Source organism: Cinclus cinclus, chromosome 3, assembly GCF_963662255.1.
Source record: "Cinclus cinclus chromosome 3, bCinCin1.1, whole genome shotgun sequence".
NCBI lineage: Eukaryota > Metazoa > Chordata > Aves > Passeriformes > Cinclidae > Cinclus > Cinclus cinclus.
The window spans coordinates 45,699,574-45,723,673 of record NC_085048.1 but is presented as its reverse complement, the minus strand read 5'-3'; the positions used below and the strand labels follow the sequence as shown (position 1 = coordinate 45,723,673).

General features: G+C 41.4%; 1 protein-coding gene across 1 annotated transcript in view; it reads left to right on the top strand.

Annotated features, from left to right (window-relative positions):
- FYN (FYN proto-oncogene, Src family tyrosine kinase) overlaps nt 1-24,100 on the top strand; it is a 52,180-nt gene that overhangs the window by 13,784 nt on the left and 14,296 nt on the right. Inside the window, exons 4-10 of the mRNA XM_062489952.1 lie at nt 3,247-3,345; nt 4,445-4,548; nt 8,752-8,901; nt 11,873-12,028; nt 15,532-15,711; nt 17,479-17,555; nt 17,659-17,812. Coding sequence (XP_062345936.1) covers nt 3,247-3,345; nt 4,445-4,548; nt 8,752-8,901; nt 11,873-12,028; nt 15,532-15,711; nt 17,479-17,555; nt 17,659-17,812 — 920 coding nt within the window. The remainder of the gene's footprint in view (nt 1-3,246; nt 3,346-4,444; nt 4,549-8,751; nt 8,902-11,872; nt 12,029-15,531; nt 15,712-17,478; nt 17,556-17,658; nt 17,813-24,100) is intronic.

The window sequence follows — 24,100 nt, the reverse complement described above, 5'->3', positions numbered from 1 at the left end:
TTATAATATGTGACAATGAGGCAAATTCACCCTTGGTGCAACTCCTGGTAATTTTAATATAGCAACTGCAAGGTTGGAATTGGCTCAATGTGCATTGAAGTTTAAAAAAAAAAATCAGGTAATTCTGTGGAATATTTCATGAAGCTAAAGAGCTTTGATGTAGATGAAAGCACAGAAACTTCAGTTATGAATTGTAGAGGGAGCAGCAGTTTAAAACCTTTCTGCTTCTAAATTAGCTGTTGGAAACGGGCTCTTTTTAAACCTATGATCCATTTTTGTTCACATTGCCTTCTGCTTTCCTAACCTTGCACAAACTATGCCATAACTTGAAACAAGAAGTTCCACACATTATAAATACCTTGTACATGCCAGTTGGTGAAATCTGGCAGTGCTCACCAGGACTTATGGAGCAATCATCCTCGGAGTTGGTGAGGCAGAGAGATTCCTCTTAATGTCAATGGTTGCAGTACATGCATTTTGATGCAGGTAATTACTGCCTGGAAGAAGGGTTTCTAAGAAAGGAAAAAAGACCAAGCATTAATTGATTTTTCCTGTAGGATTATAGAAACTCAGTTCCCATTGTAGTTAGGTCTCTTTGCTTATAAACATGGCCCTAACCATAGCTCTGGAATAGTGATAGCCAGACTGGGAATCTCCAGAAACCTGTTTTTCTGTAAGAATGCTTCCTCTCTTCGATTATATCAGGAATTACATGAAATAAGACTATTTTTAAGCACCTGCCAATGCTGCTTGCAAATAGAAGGCATATATGTGCAAAAATGTAGTTTGTCTGGAGTTTTTTGAGGGGTTTGGATTTGGGTTTTGCTTTAGCTCTCAACAAATGAAGTTTGATTTGTGCTTTGGAGCAAACATTCAGCACAACATCTGAAATTACATACACGGGGTATCCCTGTTATTTGAACCCAGAAATTTTACTAAAGGCAGTCTGGGTAAAGGAGGTACCTGTAGAGTGGTTCAGAGCAGAACCTGACTTTGGGACTTTGAAACACTGGGCCATCCCCAGCATTCCCACCACCACACCCTGTCTGGCCCCACTGACTAGCTTCCTCCTACCTCAGCTGCAGGTCTAAAATTAAGAGCTGTGAAAAAAGCCTGCATTCCTCCTTTTTGGCAGTGCTTTGAGAGATTTAAGCTTCTCTGTCAAAGAAGAGGGGGTTGTTCCTGATGCTGTGATCAACTACAGGACTACTTTTTTCCTCCCTAGACACGACAAGATATCTCCATCTAGTGGACTCTCTGCACAGTAAGGACAAGAGATGGAGTGGGACAATTTATCAAGCTTAGTGTGGAATAATGCCTCAGAAATATTCTACAAGCCTATGGGAGAAGGGTTAGCACTTCACTGGCAATACCAGAGACACAAACAAAAAGGGCCATTTGCCTGACATACCAATGCACACAGGCTGTATTAAAATACAGTCAACTGCCAGCCTCTGCAAAAGCTATTTGTACTTCATGTTTCTTGAACTGTAAAATTGGAAGCATCTTCTTTTTGACTAATCACAGCTGTTTTCTGGTTGTTTCCCATAGAGTTCGTGCTCCTTAAAACTGTTAAATAAAGTGAAGTTGAAAATTTAAAGGATTCACCTTGACACAACCTTTCCTTCCAGTACTAGCTTAGACAGTGTGTTTTCTATAACTGTTTGCTTCCAGAAGAGGCTGAATTTTTCAGTCATATTTGATAATAGCGTTTTATTTAGTGAGCAAGACTCTGGTTTAGAGAGAGAGAGAAGGGGAGAGAGGGGAACTGAGAAAGAGTTTCTAAGCAGTCCAGAAACAGAAGAGAGAAAGCTTATTAGTAGTGGTAGGAGTTAAACATTAGTGAATCTGATGCTGAGAATGAAATAGGAATTGCTAAATCCCAAATCATTGCATCCTGCAAAAAGCTGAGAAATAAAAAGCTTCTCTTAAAGCTACATATACTGCAGCAATGCGCATTGTCTGAAAGGCAGTACCTTGTCCCACTGTGTGCACCAGTGTAAAGCAAAAATTCATGCTCAGCCTACAGAATGCTGCCTTAAGATGGTCCTGCATTTACCTCTTCACATTTAAATGTTGTAGAAGAGCTTTTTGTCAGTATTTGAAAATGCAGCCTAATCTTGTGCTACCTCCTCCAGGTGGCCAGCAGAGGGAATCTAAACAACGAAGTGTGATTCTTAAGGGCCATCTAAAACGCCATGTTGATAGATGGCTTTTTGATATCATTGGGTTTCAGATTAATTATGCTCATAGAAATTTAAAACTAGCAGTGAATTGTGGTTTAACCTCAGAGAACAAGTCAGCCCCACACAGCCATTCATTCACTTCTCCTGTGGTGGGATCAGGCGGAGAACCAGAAGGGTAGAAGTGAGACAACTCATGGGTTGAGATAAAGGCAGTTTAATAGGTAAAGTAAAAGTCACACACAGAAGCCAAGCAAAACAAGGAATTCAATCACGCCTTCCCATAGGCAGGCAGGTGTTCAGCCATCCCCAGGAAAGCAGGTATCCATCATGCCTAACCATGACTTGGGAAGGTAAACTCCATCACTCCAAACATTCCCCCCATTTTCATTTTTCTTCCCCAGCTTTACATGCTGATCATGATGCCATATGTTATGGAATACCCCTGTGGTCAGCTGGAGTCAGCTCTCCTGGCTGTGTCCCCTCACACAGATCCATGCACACCCTCACCCCCTCTCTGCTCGGGTGTGAGGCTGAAAAGGCCTTGACACTGTGGGAATGCTGCTCAGCAGTAAAGAAAACATCCCTGCCTTATCAACATTGTTTCCAGCACAAATCCAAAACGTAGTCCCAGAGCAGCTACTTTGAGGAAAATTAACTCTATCCCTGCCAAAACCAGAACACAGCATTCATTTTGGCAATTTTCCTATAAGCTCTTTCAAGGGTCTGTATTAGAATAATTGTTATGGACACAGTTTTCAATATTCTAGTCCAAATTCAGCCCTCACTAAACCTGGTTACACTGGGCTGTTCTGCCTCTTCACGCTGTTACACTGCATCTGAAAGGCTACACTATTAATCCCTGCTGCAATAATTCTAGATGCAAAGAAATATGCATATTATTGGAGTTTAGGGGCAAACAGCTGTCTCGGAAGCATGCCAGTGATGAAGAGATGAGTTGCTGTGGCTTCGTACGGCCGCGCAGTTTTGGGTGCTGTTAACAGAGCTGTGTCTTTTTACAGCTGTGTCTTGCTCTCACTTCTCCTCACCTCTGTTTCCACAGGGAAGGAGACTGGTGGGAGGCCCGTTCCTTGACAACAGGCGAAACTGGTTACATTCCCAGTAATTATGTGGCTCCAGTCGATTCCATCCAAGCAGAGGAGTATGTTTTCTTTTTTTGTTCTTAAGACCCATTATTGCTGTATTAGAAGGCGGTGTGAGGAGTTGGCTTTGATTGATTGCAGCGATTTTTCAAATTACTTACATTATATTTATTTCAGTTCTTAACTGCACTGATAAATAATTAGGTAATTAGTAGCAAAAGAAGCACGAGCTCAGTGCTTTTTCAATGTCAAAACGAAAGAGGAAAACCCAAAGGAACACAGGTCTGCTTCCTTTTTTCAGTTGTCAGCTAATTTCAAGCTTTAACCAAAAGGTGCCCTTGCTTTTCCTGAACCAACTTGTAAAAATATTTTGAGTCAATTTGTGTGCAAACTGTCCATTAAAGAGGGCATGTTGTATCAACAGATACAAATCCTAGGATAGGTAGGATGCCCACAATGCATATACAAGGCTGCCCAATGAGGATTTATTTTCTATGCGAAGAAAAGAAGTGATGTGTGCATTCACATTATTTCCAATACAAAAGATACAGTGGAGGAGCTTATAGAGCTGAGCAAGTACAACTGGAGTCTGTACTTCAGGTTGTTCTTGGTTGATTGTGAAACAACACAAAAACATTGCTGCAGGAAGCAAAAAAGGCTGCAACTCTGAAAGCCTCTTACAGAACCACAAGTAAAGTGGTTGAATCTCATCCTTCTACTTAGATTTTATAGCTGTGCTACAACAAAAATATTGAGTACTACTAAATCACTATGTAAGTCAAATATTTATAGTAACATCTGCACAAATACTGCTCTTTGGCAGCAACAGTTTTCTGCCCTTTTCCTTGTGTACACCCTCCACCCACCACATCTTGGTTTGCCCAAGTCTGGCCTTTGTCAGAGGACACCAAGCACTCTCAGCAGCTGCTGATTACAGGCTTAATGCAAAGAGCTACTGCTCAGCACAAGGAACATCTACTACACAGTTTGTCATGGTGGCTTCCCAGCATGATAGAAGAGACAAGGTGTGACAAAAATGGTCGACTGTATCTGGGTAACCACAGTTCCTACACAAAATCCTGTCCATGCCCGGGCTTTGTGACACTATTTGGTAATGCTACATAGCATTTGTCTTACTATTTCTGGTATTTCCCTAAGGTGGTACTTTGGCAAGCTTGGCCGAAAAGATGCTGAGAGGCAGCTGCTGTCATTTGGAAACCCTAGAGGTACCTTCTTGATCCGGGAGAGCGAAACTACCAAAGGTAGGCTGGGCAAAGGTATTCTGACTATGAATGAGAATATGGGAAAAATTGTGCTGACTGTGTGATATACTGTTTTCAGTGGTATGAAAGTAGACATAACTATCATTTTGCATGCATTTGTGTTAGGGAATTGGATGTCTGGACATCCTAGGTCTTAGGGCAAGTGTTCAAAGGAGAGAACAACCGAAGTACAACTCACATTCAACCCACGGTATCTGCGGTGCAAGCCACATGGTGTGAACTTTTGAAATGCTGGATCTTTGGGGGGAGCAAAAAAAAAAAAGGAGAAAAAGAATTATGCAGCAGTTTCAACTTCATATATTAACAGGGAAAATACTTGAATATACTTCTAATTAATATATTCATAAAGTATTCAATTGTATCCATTCTGTTTAAGTCAAGTGGAAGGGTGTATTCTCCTCCTTCCCCCTAAAAAGTATTGGAAGAGTTCCAGTTTTCTTGGTGGGTGCTATTTCTGCTTTTACATTTTGCTCACAAGGCCTGTCAACATCTTCTTCAAAAGCTTCACATGTATGAAAAGATCTTTCTAATTGAGCAACTATTGAGCAGGAAACCTGCAACTAAGTAAAAACAAACCTGGCCATTTCTCAATTAACCACCAATCCAAAACAAAAGCTGTGGGAGGCATAAGTCACTAGAATTAATTCCATACAAGTTCCGTAGTCTAATGATGGTTCACATAATTAAAACACCAGCTTGTCAGTGCTTTGATCAGAGCACACTATCAGCTAGGCTTAGCGTGCAAGATGTCATGGCTGGTGAAAGAGTTTAAAGAAGCAGTTCATACACTCCTCTCTCCCTGACTTATCTTCAGATGCTGCTTTCAATCATCTTAAATTTTAAGTTTTGCATTATTCCCTCCTGCAGTAACTGGATTCTTCCTTTGCTGCCTATGACTCTGAAGACTCTTTTTGGTGCAAAATCTGAGTAGATTTCCTGTTGTTCCAGGCAGACAATTTCTTTTCACCCCACAGCTTCACCATTCTTCCCATAGCAGTGAGGCACTCTCACTGGGAGCAAGACAGGCTCTAACTTGCTCTTTTTCTTCAAATAGCCTCCACCTGTTTTTTTTTCACCAACAGTTGCTCTGATGTGTGTGAGGAGCAGGACTTCATCCCACTCTGTGCCAAGTTTAAAAACTCACTCATATATGCAGCCATGGATCCTGAAAACAAACACAACACTGTTTCTCTAAACCACATTATCAGTTTAGTCTGGTTTCCCCAGTTTTTTATACAGTGACAGGAGATAATGTTTGCAGCACTGTTTACTTAGCTATGTCAGAGGTTTTTCTAATTTCTTGTGAGACACAAAAGCATTGGGGAAATGCAGTAATCCATCACAGGGGGACTTAGAGCAACATGTTTAATTTCTCTGCATTTAAAGCTCTCTACATCTTCAAGCAGAGTTTGAATCAAAACTATAGGAAAAAAAAACAAACATGCATGTGGGTTTTTTGTAAAAAATGCCTATTGCCCTTTTCATCATTGTGATGTTTGAGTATGTTGTTAAAAGTAAACAGAGCGCTCGAGAGAGAAAAAAAATCAGTTGGGTGGGCTCAAATGGTGTGCTCTGCCATGAGTCTTCTCAAAATGCCCTACCCTAACTAGGCATTGTAGGCTTAAGGCGGGAATTGTTTTATGACCTAGAATTGTCCCTTCTGCTTTAAATAATAACAATAATAAAATTAATCAGGATCCTGTTAGGAGTATCATCACAGATGATTACAGTATTAATTTAACCTCCCTTGATCATGGTTGCCTTCTCCTTCTTACTTTCAAAATAAATCATATGGAGCTGGCTTTTCATTTTTTCAAGCCTGACTACCCAGGTACTTCATCAGCTCTTGTCTGTGTAATCATTCACCTGGTTTCAATCTCCAACTTTCAAGATTGTCTGGTCTTAGTTGTTTGGCTTTATTTTAAAAAATCATTAGTATGATATATTGTAATGTCTTAATTATATCCCAATTTTTTATTCTTTTTATCTCTCGTACTTAAATTTGCCATCAGGTAATAATTAATGATATAGATAACCAACAGCCTAAATAAATGAATAATGAAATACATCTTGGTTCTTGTTTATGTCCAGGTTTGAACAAAAGCTCCAGTCCTGACTGATCTGAGGTCAGCAGGGGTCCACAGAGGGCCACCCACACAGCTCTGATTGCAGACCTGGAGGAACAGATTGTTTACATTTTCCTAAAGAATCTAAAATAGTGACCAGATATGCAGGGAGCGTGACTAAAGAAAATACAGCTGCTGCCAGTGGATCAAAACTCTAAAATGCGGAGGTGGAGAAGAGTGCCTGGAAAATTCTGAAAGGAGGCTGACAATGTACAGCCCAGAGTGGTGGGACAAAGCATGCACAAGATGTGCTTGCAAATCACCAAAAAGATTTGAACTCCTAGTTGAGAGAAATGTACTGATTCAGGGGGAGAAACTCTTCAGAAAATTGTCCTGAGCAACTAGTATTTTTCTGCACTTAGAAATCATAGAATCACAGCAAGGCTGGAGTTGGAAGGGACCTTAAAGATGATCTAGCTCCAACCCCACCAAAATAAATACATGAAAGTAATTTTTTTTTTAAGGGGGGAAAAAAGAGACATAACCCCTGACACTCCTTCAAGGGTGCCTCCCATTCAAATAAACCAGAATCATCTGTTCTAAGTGCTGGCTCTTTTCCTCCTATATAGGGGACAAACAACAGGGAATTTGAGACGTCCTTGGAGTCAGGGTGGAGACACTTTGCTCATTGCATCTCCCTCAGGGATTAGCCACCCACCAGTGTAACCTGTTGTTGGCTAACGTGGTCAAGGAGGCTTTTTCCTGAGGATACATCGAAGGAAGACATCTTACACTGGGACCACCTTTCATGTTATACAAAACTCTTTGCTGGTAGTTTTCCTTTTCTGCCCTTAGCTGACATGGTTACCTCCTTCAGAAGGAGGACCTTCCTGAGCTCTCTGCAGCTGACAGTTTCCTCTTCTCCTTTTAATGCCTAAATTCCCTTGAATAAACACAACATTTGTCTGAGCCATGTGTGAGGACTTGTTTCCTTTGCTGCCTTTGAAATGGGCCATGTTTTTATTCAGATGACTCGTTATGCTGTAAAAAAAGTGGCTTTGCTTTTGACACTGTAGAGAACACTATCCAGTGTGTCACTAGATGTGAAATAGAACTGTCCTCCAAAGTAAGACACCTGAATGTGCAGATCTCCACGTAGGTGGCTGACCTGTTTTTGTAGTCAGCAGGAAACCAAGGCTCAGTTCAGCCACCCATGAGTGCAGACACCGAGTGCCCACACCAGCATTACACCACAGTGCCAGAACACTCATGGAAACTGGGCTGGGATTCAGCTGCCCTCATAGCACCAGAGGCTTATGTATGGGCATATAAATCAAGCCCCCTGCAGACTACCACCGCTGCACCTAAAACTAAGTCCATCAACTGAGGTTCCTTTACCTGGCTTGAGCATCCAGAGCCACTTCAAATGCCTGCAGGGCATCCACATGGCTGGAAAAATGTGACAGCCTGTGGGAAACCTGCCAAACAGCATGTCCTGAGACATCTCACATGGCACTTAATCCCTGTGTTAGGGCATCTGAATCCCACTAGTAAGTTCTGAAGCGCCACATAGATTTGGGAAGTTAAACACAAAGTTCTTGCTGATCTACTGGTGCTCAATCTTGGTGCAGTGTTACTTTCCAAAGACTGTGGTGTATAAAGTCTTTATTTGGTTGTTTGTAAAGAAGTTTGAGATCCATCTGAATAAGACCACTGCCCATATATAAAGTCATTATCTCCAGAGCTTCCTGTGAAAATCTTGGTATTTACCACCCACTGGCATTTACATAAAGTACAGTATTTGCAGTGTAACCTGACACTTAGAACAGGAAAAGTCAATTTAACAGCCTGGAGCAGTAAATGTTAAAATGTGAGTTTTCATTTACACTGAAGTCCTGATATCTTTCTAGAATATTGTGAAAGGGACATGGTTGTGAACATTCCAGGATTTCTGTAACACTTATCTCGTTGTGTTAGATTAATTTGTTCTTTTTCAGGATACAGTGAGCTTTTTGGAAGCAATGTCTCTTTCACTTTGTAACAACTGACTAGGAAACAGAAATCTTTGTGATTAAAAGCTAATTACAGTTTTTTATTTCTCCTTTGTTTGGAACAGGTGCCTATTCCCTGTCTATTCGAGACTGGGATGATATGAAAGGAGATCATGTCAAACATTATAAGATTCGTAAACTTGACAATGGTGGATATTATATCACAACTCGGGCACAATTTGAAACCCTTCAGCAGCTGGTTCAGCATTACTCAGGTAATTTTTTAGATAATATATGGCGCTCTGAAGTATTTTAAAACAGAAGTGTTTGCTACTGAGCTGATGTATGTGTGAGATGCCCTAAAGAGTCATTTGATCTATGACTCTTGCTTGTTGTAATGCATCTTCTGTTATCCCTTTCCCATTAGAGTTACAAATGTCTTTGAGTGCTGTTCACAGGATACAGCAGCAGAGCTTTTAAAACCTAACACTTTACTGCGCTAAAGGTTTTGCCAGCTCTCCCTCTTCTAAGCAAGCAGAATTACCAAATTTGACTTGCACATCTCCAAGCATGAATTCCCTGTGAATAAGTGAGCACTACTATGTGCCATTTTGCAGCACACTATTGCTAATAAAGCAAATAGGAATTGCACTGTGGAATTCAGTCACCTAAAACAATGGCCAAAATGTTTGCATATATTAGATACATTACATATATTTTCCCACTGGATTTTTGTTCTGTGGGAAAGTATTAACATTTAAATTACTTTAAATAAATAAGGCAATATGCATGTTTCTTTATACACACTATTTGTGTTCACCCACCAATTTTTTTTTTAATTATTCCTGTGAATAAAGTGTGGCATGCACTATTCCACCCAAAAGTACATCCTGCCGTCACTGGCAATTGGTGTACAAGTGCAACTTCAAAGCCCCCCAGACCCCTGCATAGGACAACTGGTTCTTACACAGAAGACCACCATGCTTCTCAGCATGGTCATTTTTAAGCAGAAATTTATATTTTTAGTTATTTGCTCTTTGGGGTTTTTTTTCCCTTCACTTTAGCTTTTTATAATATTATTAACAAATTACCCAAATGCTTGCTGCTCAAAAACTTTTCATAATTTTTACTTGGGAAATCAACTTCTCTGTGGGGCATTTTTCTGTATTCTTTGTATTCTGTCTGCTGTATTCTTATGCTATTCATACTAGACATCTGGCTGTCTTCTCCACCCAATTCCTGATGGGTGTATGCTGCCAGGGAGGATTTCTAGTTGCTTCTCATGACTCTACTTCAAGCTAAATGAGGTATAAAACTCACATATAAGGAAGATAATTTACAGCCTCACTATAGCAGTTGGTTTACACCAAATTTTAGTTTCCTGTGATTAGCTTATTTGGGTGGCATATTTTCCATGCGCAGATGCAGAAACAAATAGATCTGGAAACAGCCATTTCTTTCTGTGTAACACAGAGGCATAATCAGTAGGATCCAGGCAGGCTAGCTGTGGAGACACGGTACAGCAGTCCAGAAGTTTCCCTTGAATCCTCCAAGACCCAGATGAACACAGGAGTCCTTCATTCCATCCCAGCCCCAGCTGACTCAAACCATGCAGGCTCCCTCTAACTGCCTGCTCTGCACTCTGAATTCTGGGGGAGCCACAATGCACAGTTGTGCTAATGAGGTGGAGCTTGGTGTTGCAAGGAACTTCAATTCTTGCCCATCTTATGATGCTGAAACAACCTGTTCATGTGCATAGAAAGAAATCCTGCACAGAAGAATGCAGATCATGTTTGAGTCTGAAGTGCAATTGCACTTCCCCACCTTGTTCTGCTCTGCTGCACTTGCTTTTAGATGCAAGTCTCTGTGCAGGCTTTATATTGCAATCTGCTTTGTGCAGCATGGTACACTCCTCATCAAATATGTGTGTATATGTATTTCATATGTATGTATATATATCACTGTTTTTACTCTTGCCAAAATATCTTGTGTGACTTTTGTCACAGTTCAGTCTTCTGTGAAGCTTTGCAAGAGATAATATCATGAATCTGCCTCAAACAATGTAGGACTGGATGCATATGCTAGTGAAGGTTTGCTCTAGAAAGAATGTCAGACTTGCATGACACCTACAAAGACACCTTTTTACAGAGCAGGATATAGTAAATGCCTTTTCCCAAGCTACAAAAAGTCCACTAAATTTTCATGGCTGTGATTTGTCAGAAAAAAAATTAATTAATATTCTCTGTGTTTCTTTTACTCAGTGCAGAAACAAATCAGATTGTAACTGACAAATTATTTTTTAAAAGCTATACTGTACCATAGTAAACCAGTCACTCAAGAGGTAATCTTAATGCAGCATTGTGGGAGGAGGGAAATCCTGAGTCTGCAAGAGAAACCAATGTGGTCACCTTCCATTTCAGGCCGTGCAGAGTCTAAAATATTTCCTGCTCTGTCTCAAATGAATATGTTTCAGTGTTCAATTCCTAATCTTCCAGGATGCTTTGTGGTATGCAACTAACAGCTGTTGTGAGTAGCATTGTTTTTATGCTTACTGTATTTGTTTCATGTCACACTTTTTTTTCTTTCCTCTCCTTTGCTGTTGGCTTCACTTCTGGCTCCATCAGAGAGAGCTGCAGGTCTTTGCTGCCGCTTAGTAGTCCCCTGTCATAAAGGAATGCCAAGGCTTACTGATCTGTCTGTCAAAACCAAAGATGTCTGGGAAATTCCACGAGAATCCCTACAGTTGATCAAGAGACTGGGAAATGGGCAGTTTGGGGAAGTATGGATGGGTATGGAGCAAAATAATTACTCTAAAATAGCTCTCTGTGTGGGGATTACAAGATGGAAGGTGAAAATGTAGGACATTGTGACCCACAAGAAAAAAAAAATCTGTGAAGCTCAAACTGTTAGGAAAAATGGCTTTGGAATAATGTCTTTGACTTTGAAATCCTTTAATCTTCAACTTTCACTATAATTGATGGCAAAAGAAAACTGAAAATCCATGTTTCCTTGGAAGGTCTTGATTTTGACAAATTACCACTGTCTTAATAATAAATCAAGGCTCGCATAGTAATCTCTTGGCCATACCAAGAAGCCTTTTTCTGTAAGCTAACAAAAGAATCCAAAAAACAGTGTTTGCAAATGAACTTTAATGCAGCACTGAGAGACCCTCACCTTCCATCTTTCTCAATGCATGCATAATTTTGGATTATAAGTGTGTTTTTTTATTAATTTCCTCTCCTATAGAGAAAGCTGACGGTTTGTGTTTTAACTTAACTGTGATTGCTACGAATAATACCCCACAAACTGTTGGATTGGCTAAAGATGCATGGGAAGTTGCACGTGATTCATTATTTCTGGAACAGAAGCTTGGTCAGGGGTGTTTCGCTGAAGTGTGGCGTGGTAAGGCAGAGAATATATTTTGCTTTGGATGGATCTTTTAAGGCCCTCTTGGCAGAAATAAACATTACAAGTATAGATCTTAAAGCTAAAAGATCATAATAGTATGAAATGTTAGTTTATATTGCCTGAAACAGTCAAATGTAAATATAGTAATCCATGGGGATGCTGCCTTTCACTTGCACATAGTGGTATGAAAGGTTAGGACATTCAAATTCATTGAGTGTATTGGCTTTATTTGGGTGACTACACAATTGCTAGGTATCAAAATAGGAATGATGCTAAACCTGTAGGGCAGACTGGCTAACCAGAAATTAATCTGGTAAGTAAGCATTTTTCTTTCCTCGAGTGTTGTATCACTGATGGAATCACATCCTGAAAATGTTCCCATCCACTCTCCCAGTTTAAAAATATTGGCAGATATCAGCAAGCTGATATTGTTGAGCTAGCTTTCTCATGAATCCAATTCTTCAAGTGTCTGTGAAATTTGTATCTGCAGCAGAACCCAGTAACTCAGTATAGAGACCAGGGACAAGAGAGGCAAAACTTGCCAGGCCCAGCTGAACCCCCCACTTTGAAGCCTAGAAATACTGACCTTTCAAATCCACTGACATTGTTTTCTGCACACTTGCCAGCTTAACTCAACCATCATGGGCCTCATTCTTTTAATGAATACAAAACAATAGCAATTTACATAAATCTTAGTATGCCCATAGCATTGAAACACTACATAGTGGCCATTTCATGAGATGTGGCTCAATTCCTGTGCCAAATTGCATTCTGTATAGACTCTAAAATTACCAATTCAAATAAAGAATCACTATACGTTGTTTCTTCACAAAAATTTGAGAGGGCAGTTTGACCACTCCTTTTGTTGCAGTGACACAAAAATATGTACAGCCAAAACAGCCAGTGGGTTCTCCTGGGTTCTTGCAGCTGTTTCCCATTGCAGGACTACAGCAAGGAGCACAGCAAGCCTGTGAGATTTATAGAATTTATAGACTAGAAATATAGAAATTTCTAGAATCTCACCAAATTACAGTTGACCTGTTGAAAAGAAAGCTGTTTGCATTTCTACTGGCATTTCCAGATAATTGCAGTTTCTCGTTCTTGTTCTCCATCTTGAATGCATGCACAAGTTTATGGTTGATGTTAATACCTTATGGTCAGCTCTGTGTGCCATAGATCTTAAATCAATGCAACAAGTTAAAGGAACAAATGTTAAAAAATAAATAAATTCAAAAAAAAAAAAAAGAAAAAATCAGCTACGAGAAATAAAGTGCCAAGTACCAGTACGAAGTATCTGTCAGAAATGCAAAAATTATTATTATAATTATGAAATTATGTTTCTTAATGTATAGTAAAAATATGTTAACAGCCCTGAAACATTACCAAATTAGAGTAGATTAACACAGTAAAAATTAATTTAAAAAATCATTAAGAAGTAACTTAGTACATATGGGAAGAATTCAGAAGGAAGCTTATGATATTTTTCTATTAGAGAAATTTACCAAAACAGAACAAGAAAACTTAAGAATTTAAACTGGGATCAGGGCTGAGAGGATAACTTAATATTTTTGTTTGATTTTCTTTTTTTGAACTGGAGAAAATCATAAAAATGTTTAAAAACAGACTTGCTGAAAACACTTCATGGTAATAGAATGAGTCCTGGGATTTTTATTAAAATAGAGAGTGCACAATTAATCCTGTTAACACATGAGATGAGATCCTATTTTATTAAAGCCAGTCTGGTGCCCATGAAACTCTGGTTTTATTCCTGGTTCATATAATTTGTGGTACCTCTGAAAAGTGGTCGTGACTGATGGCACACTGCATTAGTCTGGAGCCTCAGTGACTCCAGACAAAACACGCTCCCTGTCACCCATCAGAAAAGATTTTGGCCACCCTGCTTGAAATTAGAGGCAAAACCACATCCTTCCCAGCTTACAAAGGAATGCAAAAGAGCAAGGTCCTGCTTCAGCTCTGGTTTGAAGAACTGAGAGAAATTAAGGCTTCAGGAGTCCTTCTGAAGTGTGCTGGGGTAGCAGAGGTGGTAACTCAAGGCGTTACTCCAGTGACAGGGGAGTGGTACCTGGCACTAAACTGGTAGAAGGCAGTCAAGGCTTAATGAAAATCAAACTTGCCCTGCACATTTTTGACTAATATGTGCCTCAAGCTCCCACCAGACATTTGGGATTGCATTTGCACAAAAAAAACCCCATTTTATGGCTCCTTTTATACTCTGTCAGGTTGCAAAAGCTCACAATAAAGTTATTTTGGCCTAACCAGTTCCCATGCAGCAGCTGAGCCCTGTCAGTTTTCATGTACTTTTAACAAAGATAAACTGGGTTATTTTACACATTACCTTTTTTTGACACAGTCTTTGTGTACTTTGTGAGTTTTTTGCTATCCTCATGCTTAACTACAGAGGATTAGTTTTTAATGTGATTAATTCCCGAAATCATTTAGTGTTGTTCTGCTTTATCACACAGCAGCTCCTTATCTACAGATCACATTCAAAGCCATGTCAGCCCTGCCTCTGGAGCTGGGTTCTGGCTAGTCTGGGCAAAGTAAAACCAGAAGGCAGTAGGAAAGTGGCATTTCTGCCCATTTTTCATTTTCCTTCTTTTTCCTTCCTACACAAAAAAAACCAAACAAAAGACCCACTCTTAACATAAATAGGTCTTCAGGGTTTTCTTTCTTTCCAGTACTCCTCCTCCCCCTTGCAAATACCCAAGTGAAGCCCCACCTCTTGCAGGATGCCCTGAGCCAGCCTTCCCCAGCTCTCATCAGGTTCTTGGGCGGGCTTTTGGGTGTTCCAGGAGCCTTGGTAGGTGATGACTGAAAAATTGTCCATTTCACTGCTGACCACGAGTAAAGAGCAAACTGAAGTGGACAGGAACACCTCATTTTCTGTCAGCAAGTCCTGCGGATAAGGAGGGGAAGGAAAAAGACACATTTCAATTTGGAAACACACCTGTATTTCTAAAATGAAATCAATTCAGGATTTGTTTCTCAGGAGTTTTTTGTTGGGTTGTTATTTTGGTTTTTTTTCATCTGATCCAGAACAAAACCAAAATGTTGAAATGTGTTGCAAATTAGAAGTTCTGGTTTAACCAGCTTTATTGTCCAAATCTGTGACTGGAGCTGTGTTGTTGTCTAGCAATTTCTTGTTAGCAAGGGAATACACAAAGATGGGTTTCAGCAGTCTCAGGTTTCTTACTTAGAGAAAGTTTCTGGAGAGATCACTGGAAACATTGTCTGAGTAGGACGATGGCAACTGTGCCCCAGTGCCAAATGGGAGAATTATTTTTCAGTGTAACAGAAAAAGACTAAACTATGAAGGAGGTGTGGGAGGAATATAATGATAAGGCAACATGGGAAACCAAATTTTTTAAAAAACCTTACATGAAATGTCCTTGCTATTTTTTTCCTTGCTTATATTAGGCATCAGGCAGAAAAAGGAGCGGAAGAGATTTAATCTAACTAAGTGTCTGTGCTTGTAGGTACATGGAATGGAAATACTAAAGTGGCTATCAAGACCCTGAAGCCTGGTACCATGTCTCCAGAATCCTTCTTAGAGGAAGCCCAAATCATGAAGAAGCTAAAACATGACAAATTGGTCCAACTTTATGCTGTGGTATCTGAAGAGCCTATCTATATTGTCACAGAGTACATGAGTAAAGGTGAAGCCAAAGCTGCTGTGCTTGATAATATTCTTTCTTTATTGGTTCTCCTTGGGGATGCAAAGGGAGGTGCAGCAGGGTGCATGCAAGGAATGAGAGAGGGAACAGGAAACTAGAGTCACCTCTGGCTTCAGAAGAATTATGAGTTCCACTATAAACTGGGCCCAAAACCTGATGTACAAAGAAAATCTGTACTAGCTGAAGGAAAGAGAAGCTGGTACAGGCTAAGTGATTCCAACTGCATCAGCATTTTAACTTCCCTGACCTGTGGTATGCATTTCTAGGTTTGATACTACATGCTGCTTCCCAAGATCATAACTCTTCCTGGCATCGGGGAGTTCTTAGGACATCTTTCAGTGTTTACTTGTTGGCCTAGGATTTCTGTTTCTTCATTCAGCCAACCCTGAATCTTGTCACTGCACCTCCTTCTCAGATCACACTTTACTTTCAGTCCACCCCATTATCATCTTAATACAAGATTTGCACATGTTATTCTTTCCCTCCTCTTTTTCCTTCACTTTCCCTTTCTCCATTCTCTTCCTTAAGCTACTTAGCTGGTAACGGTGTAGTAAAATGAGAAAAAGAAAACTTTTTGCTCCATCAGATCTCCAGCAGGGGTGCTGAGAGCAGAGCAAAAACTCTGCTTGTTTTGGAAAAGCAAATGAACCAAATAGGAAACATAAGTTCTCGCAGGGAAGTTTCATTGTACATTGGAGGATACACTCTGAAATTTTAAGTGCATTCTTGCAGTCTATTTGGAGTTGACTTTTATTTTCCTGGCAGGTGCTTGCCCACCTCCCTCCTCAGAGGCATCCAAGCCCTGACTAACTCACACTTTAATCATGTCTCAGTGACAAGCATATGCTTTTTCCCTTTAAAAATAAAGGCTTTTCAAAACCCTTCTGAAGTATGGGGTTTATTTTGGCTTACTTTACTGGTTTGTACTGTAACATTTTACATCTTTGGATGTGAGCTTGAGGCTAACGATTTATCAAGGGAGAAATGCTTATTCATCTGTCTTTTTCCTTTATTTATTAAACCATTTCTCTAGCCTTATTTAAAGGAGACTGCAATATTTTCTGTTCAGGTACAAGATTAGGACAGAAGCTATAATGTCCTAGGCCCTTTTTTTAAAGCAACAGGGTACTTTCATGTTTTCCCTTGCACGGGAAAGCGATGTTCTTGTGACTTTTGCTAAAGTTGCTTTCATTTCATCTAATCTCTTCTTTGTCTTCTAAAATTAATGCTGTTCATGTTGTATTTAGTTCTGGTTTACCTAGAGGAGAAGCACTACCAATTTCTAAAGAAAAATAGCCTTTGCAAATGCTATCCCCCTCGGGCTCACCAGGCTCCGGGCTGACCTTTCTTTTGGAGCAGGTTGAGCTGGGATCTGACTTCTTCCATAACTTGTATGGCTTGGAACTGAGCTGCTGCTTTGCAGTTAGCTGAGGCCTTTAGAGAGCAGCAGGCATGTAATTTTAAAGAGCACTGGAAATTTAAGAAAGATCAACTTTCTCAGTAATGGGCAGGAAAATTTAAAACAATCCCATTTCTTTTCTCTGCAACTCTCAGTGGCACATTCTTCTGCAAGCAAACTTAGAGAGTGAAGTGACTACAATAGGAGAATTTGGAGATATTATGGGTTTTTTTGAAACTGTCCCTTGAATTTGAAACATTGCTGTCTTTAATATTGTACATATTGCTGCACCTCCATTCTGATGAGTTGTTTCCCTAACATCTCCTGTTGTATCAACTCTGCATTTTCAGGGAGTTTGCTAGATTTCTTAAAGGATGGAGAAGGAAGAGCTTTGAAGTTACCGAATTTGGTGGACATGGCGGCCCAGGTCTGTCTCCAGAGCACTGAGAAGTGAGGTGTACGTGTTTTCTAGCCCATGTATGTATTGAATTTGTTTTAAATGCATGGTTTGTCTTTCCCGCTGTTCACAGGTGGCTGCAGGAATGGCGTACATTGAGCGGATGAATTACATACACAGAGATCTGAGGTCTGCAAACATCTTGGTGGGCAATGGCCTAATATGCAAGATTGCTGACTTTGGATTGGCAAGGCTGATTGAAGACAATGAATATACAGCCAGACAAGGTAAATGCAGCAGCAGGGTAGCACTGAGCGTCATTCTTGTGGCAGAGAAAGAGTGGAACATGGTTTTGAAAAGATCCTTTGATTTTGAAAATATCTACGATGCTTTGGAGCTGCTTTTAGTAAATCCTGAACTCTTATTAACTCCTAGTCAGAAGTTCACTGCTGAATACATCTCCTAAAGAGAATGTCTTATTTTGTTGTCTATTCTTTGAAAACCAAAATGAAACAAAGGTCATGAGTGAGAACACAGCTGGAAATGACAGCAAAGACAGGAGCTTCAGGGTGCCAGAGAAAAGAGAATATTTTACTTACTGGTTAGGAGAGTCTGAATGTGGTAATCCAGAAAAGTTTATGTAGGGTATTTTGTTTGTGTGCCTTCTAGCATTTATTAACCACTACTATCACTCCTGTACTATTCTTACTTTCTTTATTTCAAACAGGTCAAAGAGTTGTGCCTCTGTGCAATGGAGCTGCCTCTCTGAGCACTATATTTTCTTTCTTTCTTTCTTTCTTTCTTTCTTTCTTTCTTTCTTTCTTTCTTTCTTTCTTTCTTTCTTTTTCTTTCTTTCTTTCTTTCTTTCTTTCTTTCTTTCTTTCTTTCTTTCTTTCTTTCTTTCTTTCTTTCTTCATTGTTTTAATAGAAATGCCATTTTCCAGTGCTACACAGGGCACTGGGCACAGACGACCACTGATACACTGTGGAAATATAGCAAAGAGTTTTGTAGCTTTTTCTAAAAAGCATGTGTTTTCAAACTGAGCCATGTCACAGCCTCTTTTTAGTTATTTTTTACCAGTCATGCTTAGTTGTCAGATGTTGGTCCAAGCTGCAGAGCTACAGTTTTGTTTTCTTTCTGCTGGCAGTATTTTGGTAGTGCTTGCTCAACATGTGTTGGTAAACACGACTCCATCCTTCCAGTGCCAAAGCCAAAGAGGACCCCATTAAACCCTGTTGTACATCTCCAGAAAGTACAGGCCAGCTAAGTACTTCATAACCTGCATTTACTCCTTCCTCTTGTGAGTTTCTTCCCTTGAGCAAAGTCCCTATTTCAGCACAGACCCTGTCATTAATTCTTAGGAAACAGCTAACCTCTCTTTGTAACTTTTTCTCTAAGTGTTGACAGAAGGAGCCAGAGAGTTTCCAGCATGCCTTGCCCTGGCCTGGGAGCAGCAGCTGCACTCTCAAGCTGTTCTCACCCCTCTGAACTGCTGTCAGTTCAGAGTCACAGGGATGTGGACCACAGGCTGCATCCACCCTACAAAGTGCTTGCTTCACAGTCACACAGCAAGGCCTGGTTATTTTGGTGGGGTCTTTGAAGAACCTGTGACAGATACTAATGCAGACCTTAACTACTATTGATTTCAGCCTGAGGGTGGGAATATCTTCTTGTTAGAAAATATAGGCTTGTGTCATTCTCTCTAGAGAAGTAAGAGTGTCTGGAGAGGCTCTGGTAGACAGAAAGCTGCCTGCTTGCTGTTCCCCTGTGTAAAACAAGAAGAGTTTTCCCTGAACAAGGCAGGCACATCCAGTATGCAAAATGGCTTTGAAACAGTGTCCTATATTACCTCAGTTTCTGCCTGGTTTGCTGCCATGTCTTTTGTTCCCTTTGGAAGTCACCCAATGTATAGTTTTACATGACTAATTATTTGTTTTCATAGACAAGTATGTGACCTACTTCTGGCCAAATCTCTTCAGGCTCCTGATCCCTAGGAAATCCTATGATGACCTGTTTGCCTCTCCGTGTGAATCTCTCAGAATAGTTTTGCTCTCTTCACACGTTAAAAAAAGCCATGAAAACCTGTCTGCCTGTTATTGAGGAGAACTTTAGATTTTTAAATAAAAATCACGGGATTTGGGGTGAAGAAACTCTGAGAAAACTATAACATCAAGCCTGGCAGGGAGAAGGAGCATAGCAGTGGGTATCTCTTATATGCCTTTTTCATGGCAGAAATTACTTGTGTGGAGGAAAAATTGTCTGAGGAGGGAGAATTAGTTTGGCTTTTAAATGCATTGCTGATGGTCTGGAGATCTGAGTCATGTTTGCCTGGCTTCATCTTCTGGTGCCAGTATGGAGAAGTCACCCATCCTTCCCCTAATTGAGGGCAATGGGCAATATTTCCTTCCCCTGACCTCCAAGTCAGGCTGAAGTCCTTCAGAGCTCCTTAAAAGAGAGACCCAAAGAGCTATAACCACAGGCATCATGTAGAAAGGTTTTCCTACTTTCATTAATATTTTTTGTCCCTTTCTTAAGGAGTAGGAAGGGGTGCTTTTTTTGACCAAGTAGCACAAACTCAATTTACATTTCATGACAATTAACCTGGTTTCCAAGACAGGGTGAGCCCAAGACCTTTAATTTATTGAGGGAGAAACATGGTTTCTAATGCACCAAAGGATTTTTTTTTTTTCAACTGGAATTCAGTTCTGGCTTGTTTAGTTAAGCGTCAGTTTGAGCAATGCTTGTTGGAGACCACAGTATCAGGAGGAAATGGTTGCCTCTGCTTGTTTCCCATGACCTATTACTTCAGCCTCCAAGGGGATGCATCTGGGGACTGCTCTGTTTATCTAGCTGACTACTGCTTCAGTGGGAATTTTGACACAGGAGGAAAGCTTGGCCAGCAGAGGGGAAGGGAACAGGGACTGCTCTAGACTGGCAGCTCCTATGGGAGAAAGGAAATGTTTTTCCTTGCAAAATCTGAAGATTAAAGTCTCTGGTCACTCTCCTCAGCAGTCATCCTTCTTTTGGCTTACATGTGTTAGTACAGAGCTCATTGTTGGCGTGGGGAAGAGGTGGTTTTCTCCAGCTTCGCTTGATCTCCTACTCCCTTCCCCCACTGTCACTTTTGTCTCTGATTAAATATTTTGAAAGGAAACAGATGGGGATGCTTTGAGCCCCAGTGGGCTAGAGTGCAGGATTCCTGAACCTGTGTGGGTATTGCTTAGCCTGGTGGTAATGTTTTACTGACTGGTTTATTTTCTTTTGGGTTTGAACAAAGGAAGCCTGACTGCTCCTGATTTATGAGAGATAAATAAAAAGCAGTTCGTTGTCTGCACTGCCATTTCTCAGCAATTGTCAGGAAGGAAAGAGATGGTCATGCCACTAATGATTTAAAATGTGTGACCAGCAGCTATACACTGCCATTAAATAATAAAAGAAAAAAAAAAAAGAAAAAAAAAGCTCTTGGCTTGTAATGAGCATTTGGCTCCTCTCGTTTTTAGAGGAAGTGAGTAATCAAAGGGGGAAAACATGCCTGTTTAGAGTGACGCCCATTTCAAAGGCTACACTGGGAGACTGTATTGCAGCCTGTCCCATTGCTTCTTTTGGCTGTTGCTGTTGCAACATCTTCCCCACACACATAGTGTCAGGCATGGAGTCTTGCTTCCTTCCACTGGTGATGATGCTTGTGTCAGCCCTGCAAGGCAAGACATAAAACTCCTGGTATCCTACAGGACAAAGAGAAACTTCCCATTACCTCCAGCAAAAGATTTCCCATGCAGTTCTGCTATCCTTGCCCTGATACGGTTCACATTTATGTTCAGTTCTGGCCGAGCACATGGCATCTTTGTGGAGAGTGCCAGTGCTCCACAGAGTCACTGGGTTAGAGTTGTTACTATTCTAAGCAGCAGCAGCTGACGCAAATTTAAAATTTTCTTAATAAAAAAAAAGTGCGGAGTTATTTTCCAGTTACGTTTCTACTGCACACACTAGCAGCACTTGCAGTAGTGCCGCTCTAAGCACATATGAAACAATAAGGATCTTTCTGATGCCTTCCAGACGAGTCAGAGCTATTTTGGGACCTCTGTGTTTGTAAATTCTCAGATCATTTTTGCCTCCTTAACACGTAGAAGTAACTCCTTCGTGCCCTGCTTAAAATCAAGCGACGTTTCTTGCATGTCCCTTTGCAGGGACTTGCTCACCAGCTAATCAGAAGCGTTTTGTTTGTGACTGACTGTACTGCAGGCAGTACAGGGGCATCCAGGGCTTCGTTCTCGCTCTTTACCTGGGGTTGCCGAGCCAGCCCGGGAGCGGACAGGAGAAAGGAGCCCTGGTTCTGAGCCGGCGGGGTCCCGGGGGATCCCCGATCCGCTCCTGCAGAGCCATCTGCCCTGCGAGGAGGAGCGCGGCCAGGGCGGGGGGAAGGGGAAAGGGAGGGGAGGGGAGGGGAGGGGAGGGGAGGGGAGGGGAAGGGAAGGGAAGGGAAGGGAAGGGAAGGGAAGGGAAGGGAAGGGAAGGGAAGGGAAGGGAAGGGAAGGGAAGGGAAGGGAAGGGAAGGGAAGGGAAGGGAAGGGGCGCTGCAGGCGGAGAGCCAGAGGGGTGCTCAGAGCCGCAGCCTCGCCCCCCGCTTCCCGGGAGGGCTCCGCCCGCGGAGCCTGCTCCCCATCCTGATGTTTGCCAGGCTCGTAATTCCGTGCTCGTTCTCACAGCGCAAAAAATGCAATTGCACGGTCCCTCCCACGCGGCACTCATCATCGCCTGCCGGCGCTCACTCGTTTCCTGTTTCATGCTTGCTTCAGCACTTAGTTTTTACCTTTTGCAGCTTTCCCTTTCCAGCCCCAGAAGCGATTCAATGCCACACTACATTCCCTGATTGCTAATCCAAGAGGTACCCGAGATTTTGGGTTTCGGAGCTCCTTCACTGGGTTTGGTTTTAAGGTACAAGAGGTAGCAGGTTTGTAGCATTTCCCAGAAACAGGATCATTATCAAGCTGGCAGTGGCTCTGGGGCATGAATTTCAGAGGTTTCTACTTCATCGAGATTTAGATCTGAAAAGAAACCAAAGCTCTGAGGGATTTTCGATTGCCTCAGAAGAAACCCTGCTGAGAGTTGGAGCTCAAGGTCACTCAATCATCCCAGCCCCCTCTGCTCCTTCTCATCACATAGCCTCCTTGTAGCCAGCAAAGAATTAAAGCAGGGCCATGGATTGATTTTTCCCAAGAAAATTCTCCTGGGATATAACCTGTATGAATGCCTGGGCAGAGCTGGGCAGAGGTCCTAAGAACAGGGCTAAACCTCACAAAAAGTCCTCATAGGCTCAGGGCTGGCTGTTCTAACCATAAATCGTATCAACAGTTTTGATTTTGTGTGGTTACAAGCAGTGCAGAAACCCAAAAAAGGCTTTCCCCAAGCTGTAGAATTAAAAAAAAAAAAAAAAAAAAAAAAGGAAGATAGAGAACTGAGATAAAAGCTGCAGATTAGTACCTTGTTCTGGGGCAAAAATAGGTTATCCTGACCTGATGAATACAATGTACTGTTGGTGTTCATGCGTGGGGTTACTGATGTTGATGTGCTGGTTGTAATGAAACAAGTTCCAGCAACAAAAAGAGAGAAATCCCTCCCCCACTGATGCAAAATCTGCCTTCAGAGTAGGAGATGGGCTGCTTTGTCAGCTGGGGTAATTTGGCTTATCAGATTTATTAACATGCTTGTCAGTAATACATGTTTTATCTGATGCTGTAATTTCTTTGCAGCACAAAGTCAGTGTTTTTAATAAGCTTCTGAGGCCTGGGCACAGAGAGGCAAAGGGTTTTTTAATCAGTGTGCTGGGAAGAAAGTAAGCACAGGAGCTGTGTGTCCATCAGGAACTATGCACAGCGTCCGGCCTGTGCTAACACTCCACGTAGCTACAGGAAGCTTCAGGGCAGTGCTCAACACATTTGGGAACTTCTGTGCTTTCCCAGCAGTGCACTGTCTCCGTTTCCAGTGCCATGTATTGAATGAGAGGCAGCATTGGAGGGATCCCTGTTAGACAAACACACCCCCCCATTCACACAAGCTGTGTGTGATCTCCTTGTGCTATGGCAGTGCATGTGTTGTACCTGCAGGTGACCAGCCTGGTGTGTTCTCCCTGGTCTCTGCTCTCCCTTCACTGACAGCTCTTCCACACTGGGCTGCAGAATCCCTTGGACCATCTAGCCTCCAACATGTGTTGCAGGGCCAGAACACCATGAGGCAGGGCTCTGCCAGCAAGCACTCTGCCAATCTTGCATTTTTCTCCTCCACTACCACTCCAAATCTGTCATCTCTCAGGAAATACTGCACAAACTGCAAAACGTGATTTTTTAAAGTTAGTTGCTTTAGACAGAGAATCATCCACAGCAGGGGCAACATAGAGAAGTAATGAATAGCTGTCTTGTCATTTGGAAAATCCTCAGCACAGACCATTTGTCTTTCCAGCAGTGCTCATCACACTCCAGTGAGGATTGTACTGCTCTAGTTCTCAGAAAATGGGATGTCCTGGAACTAATTCCCCTTCTCAGGGACTTACCTTGCTTCTTATTTTCCTGTGGTTTGA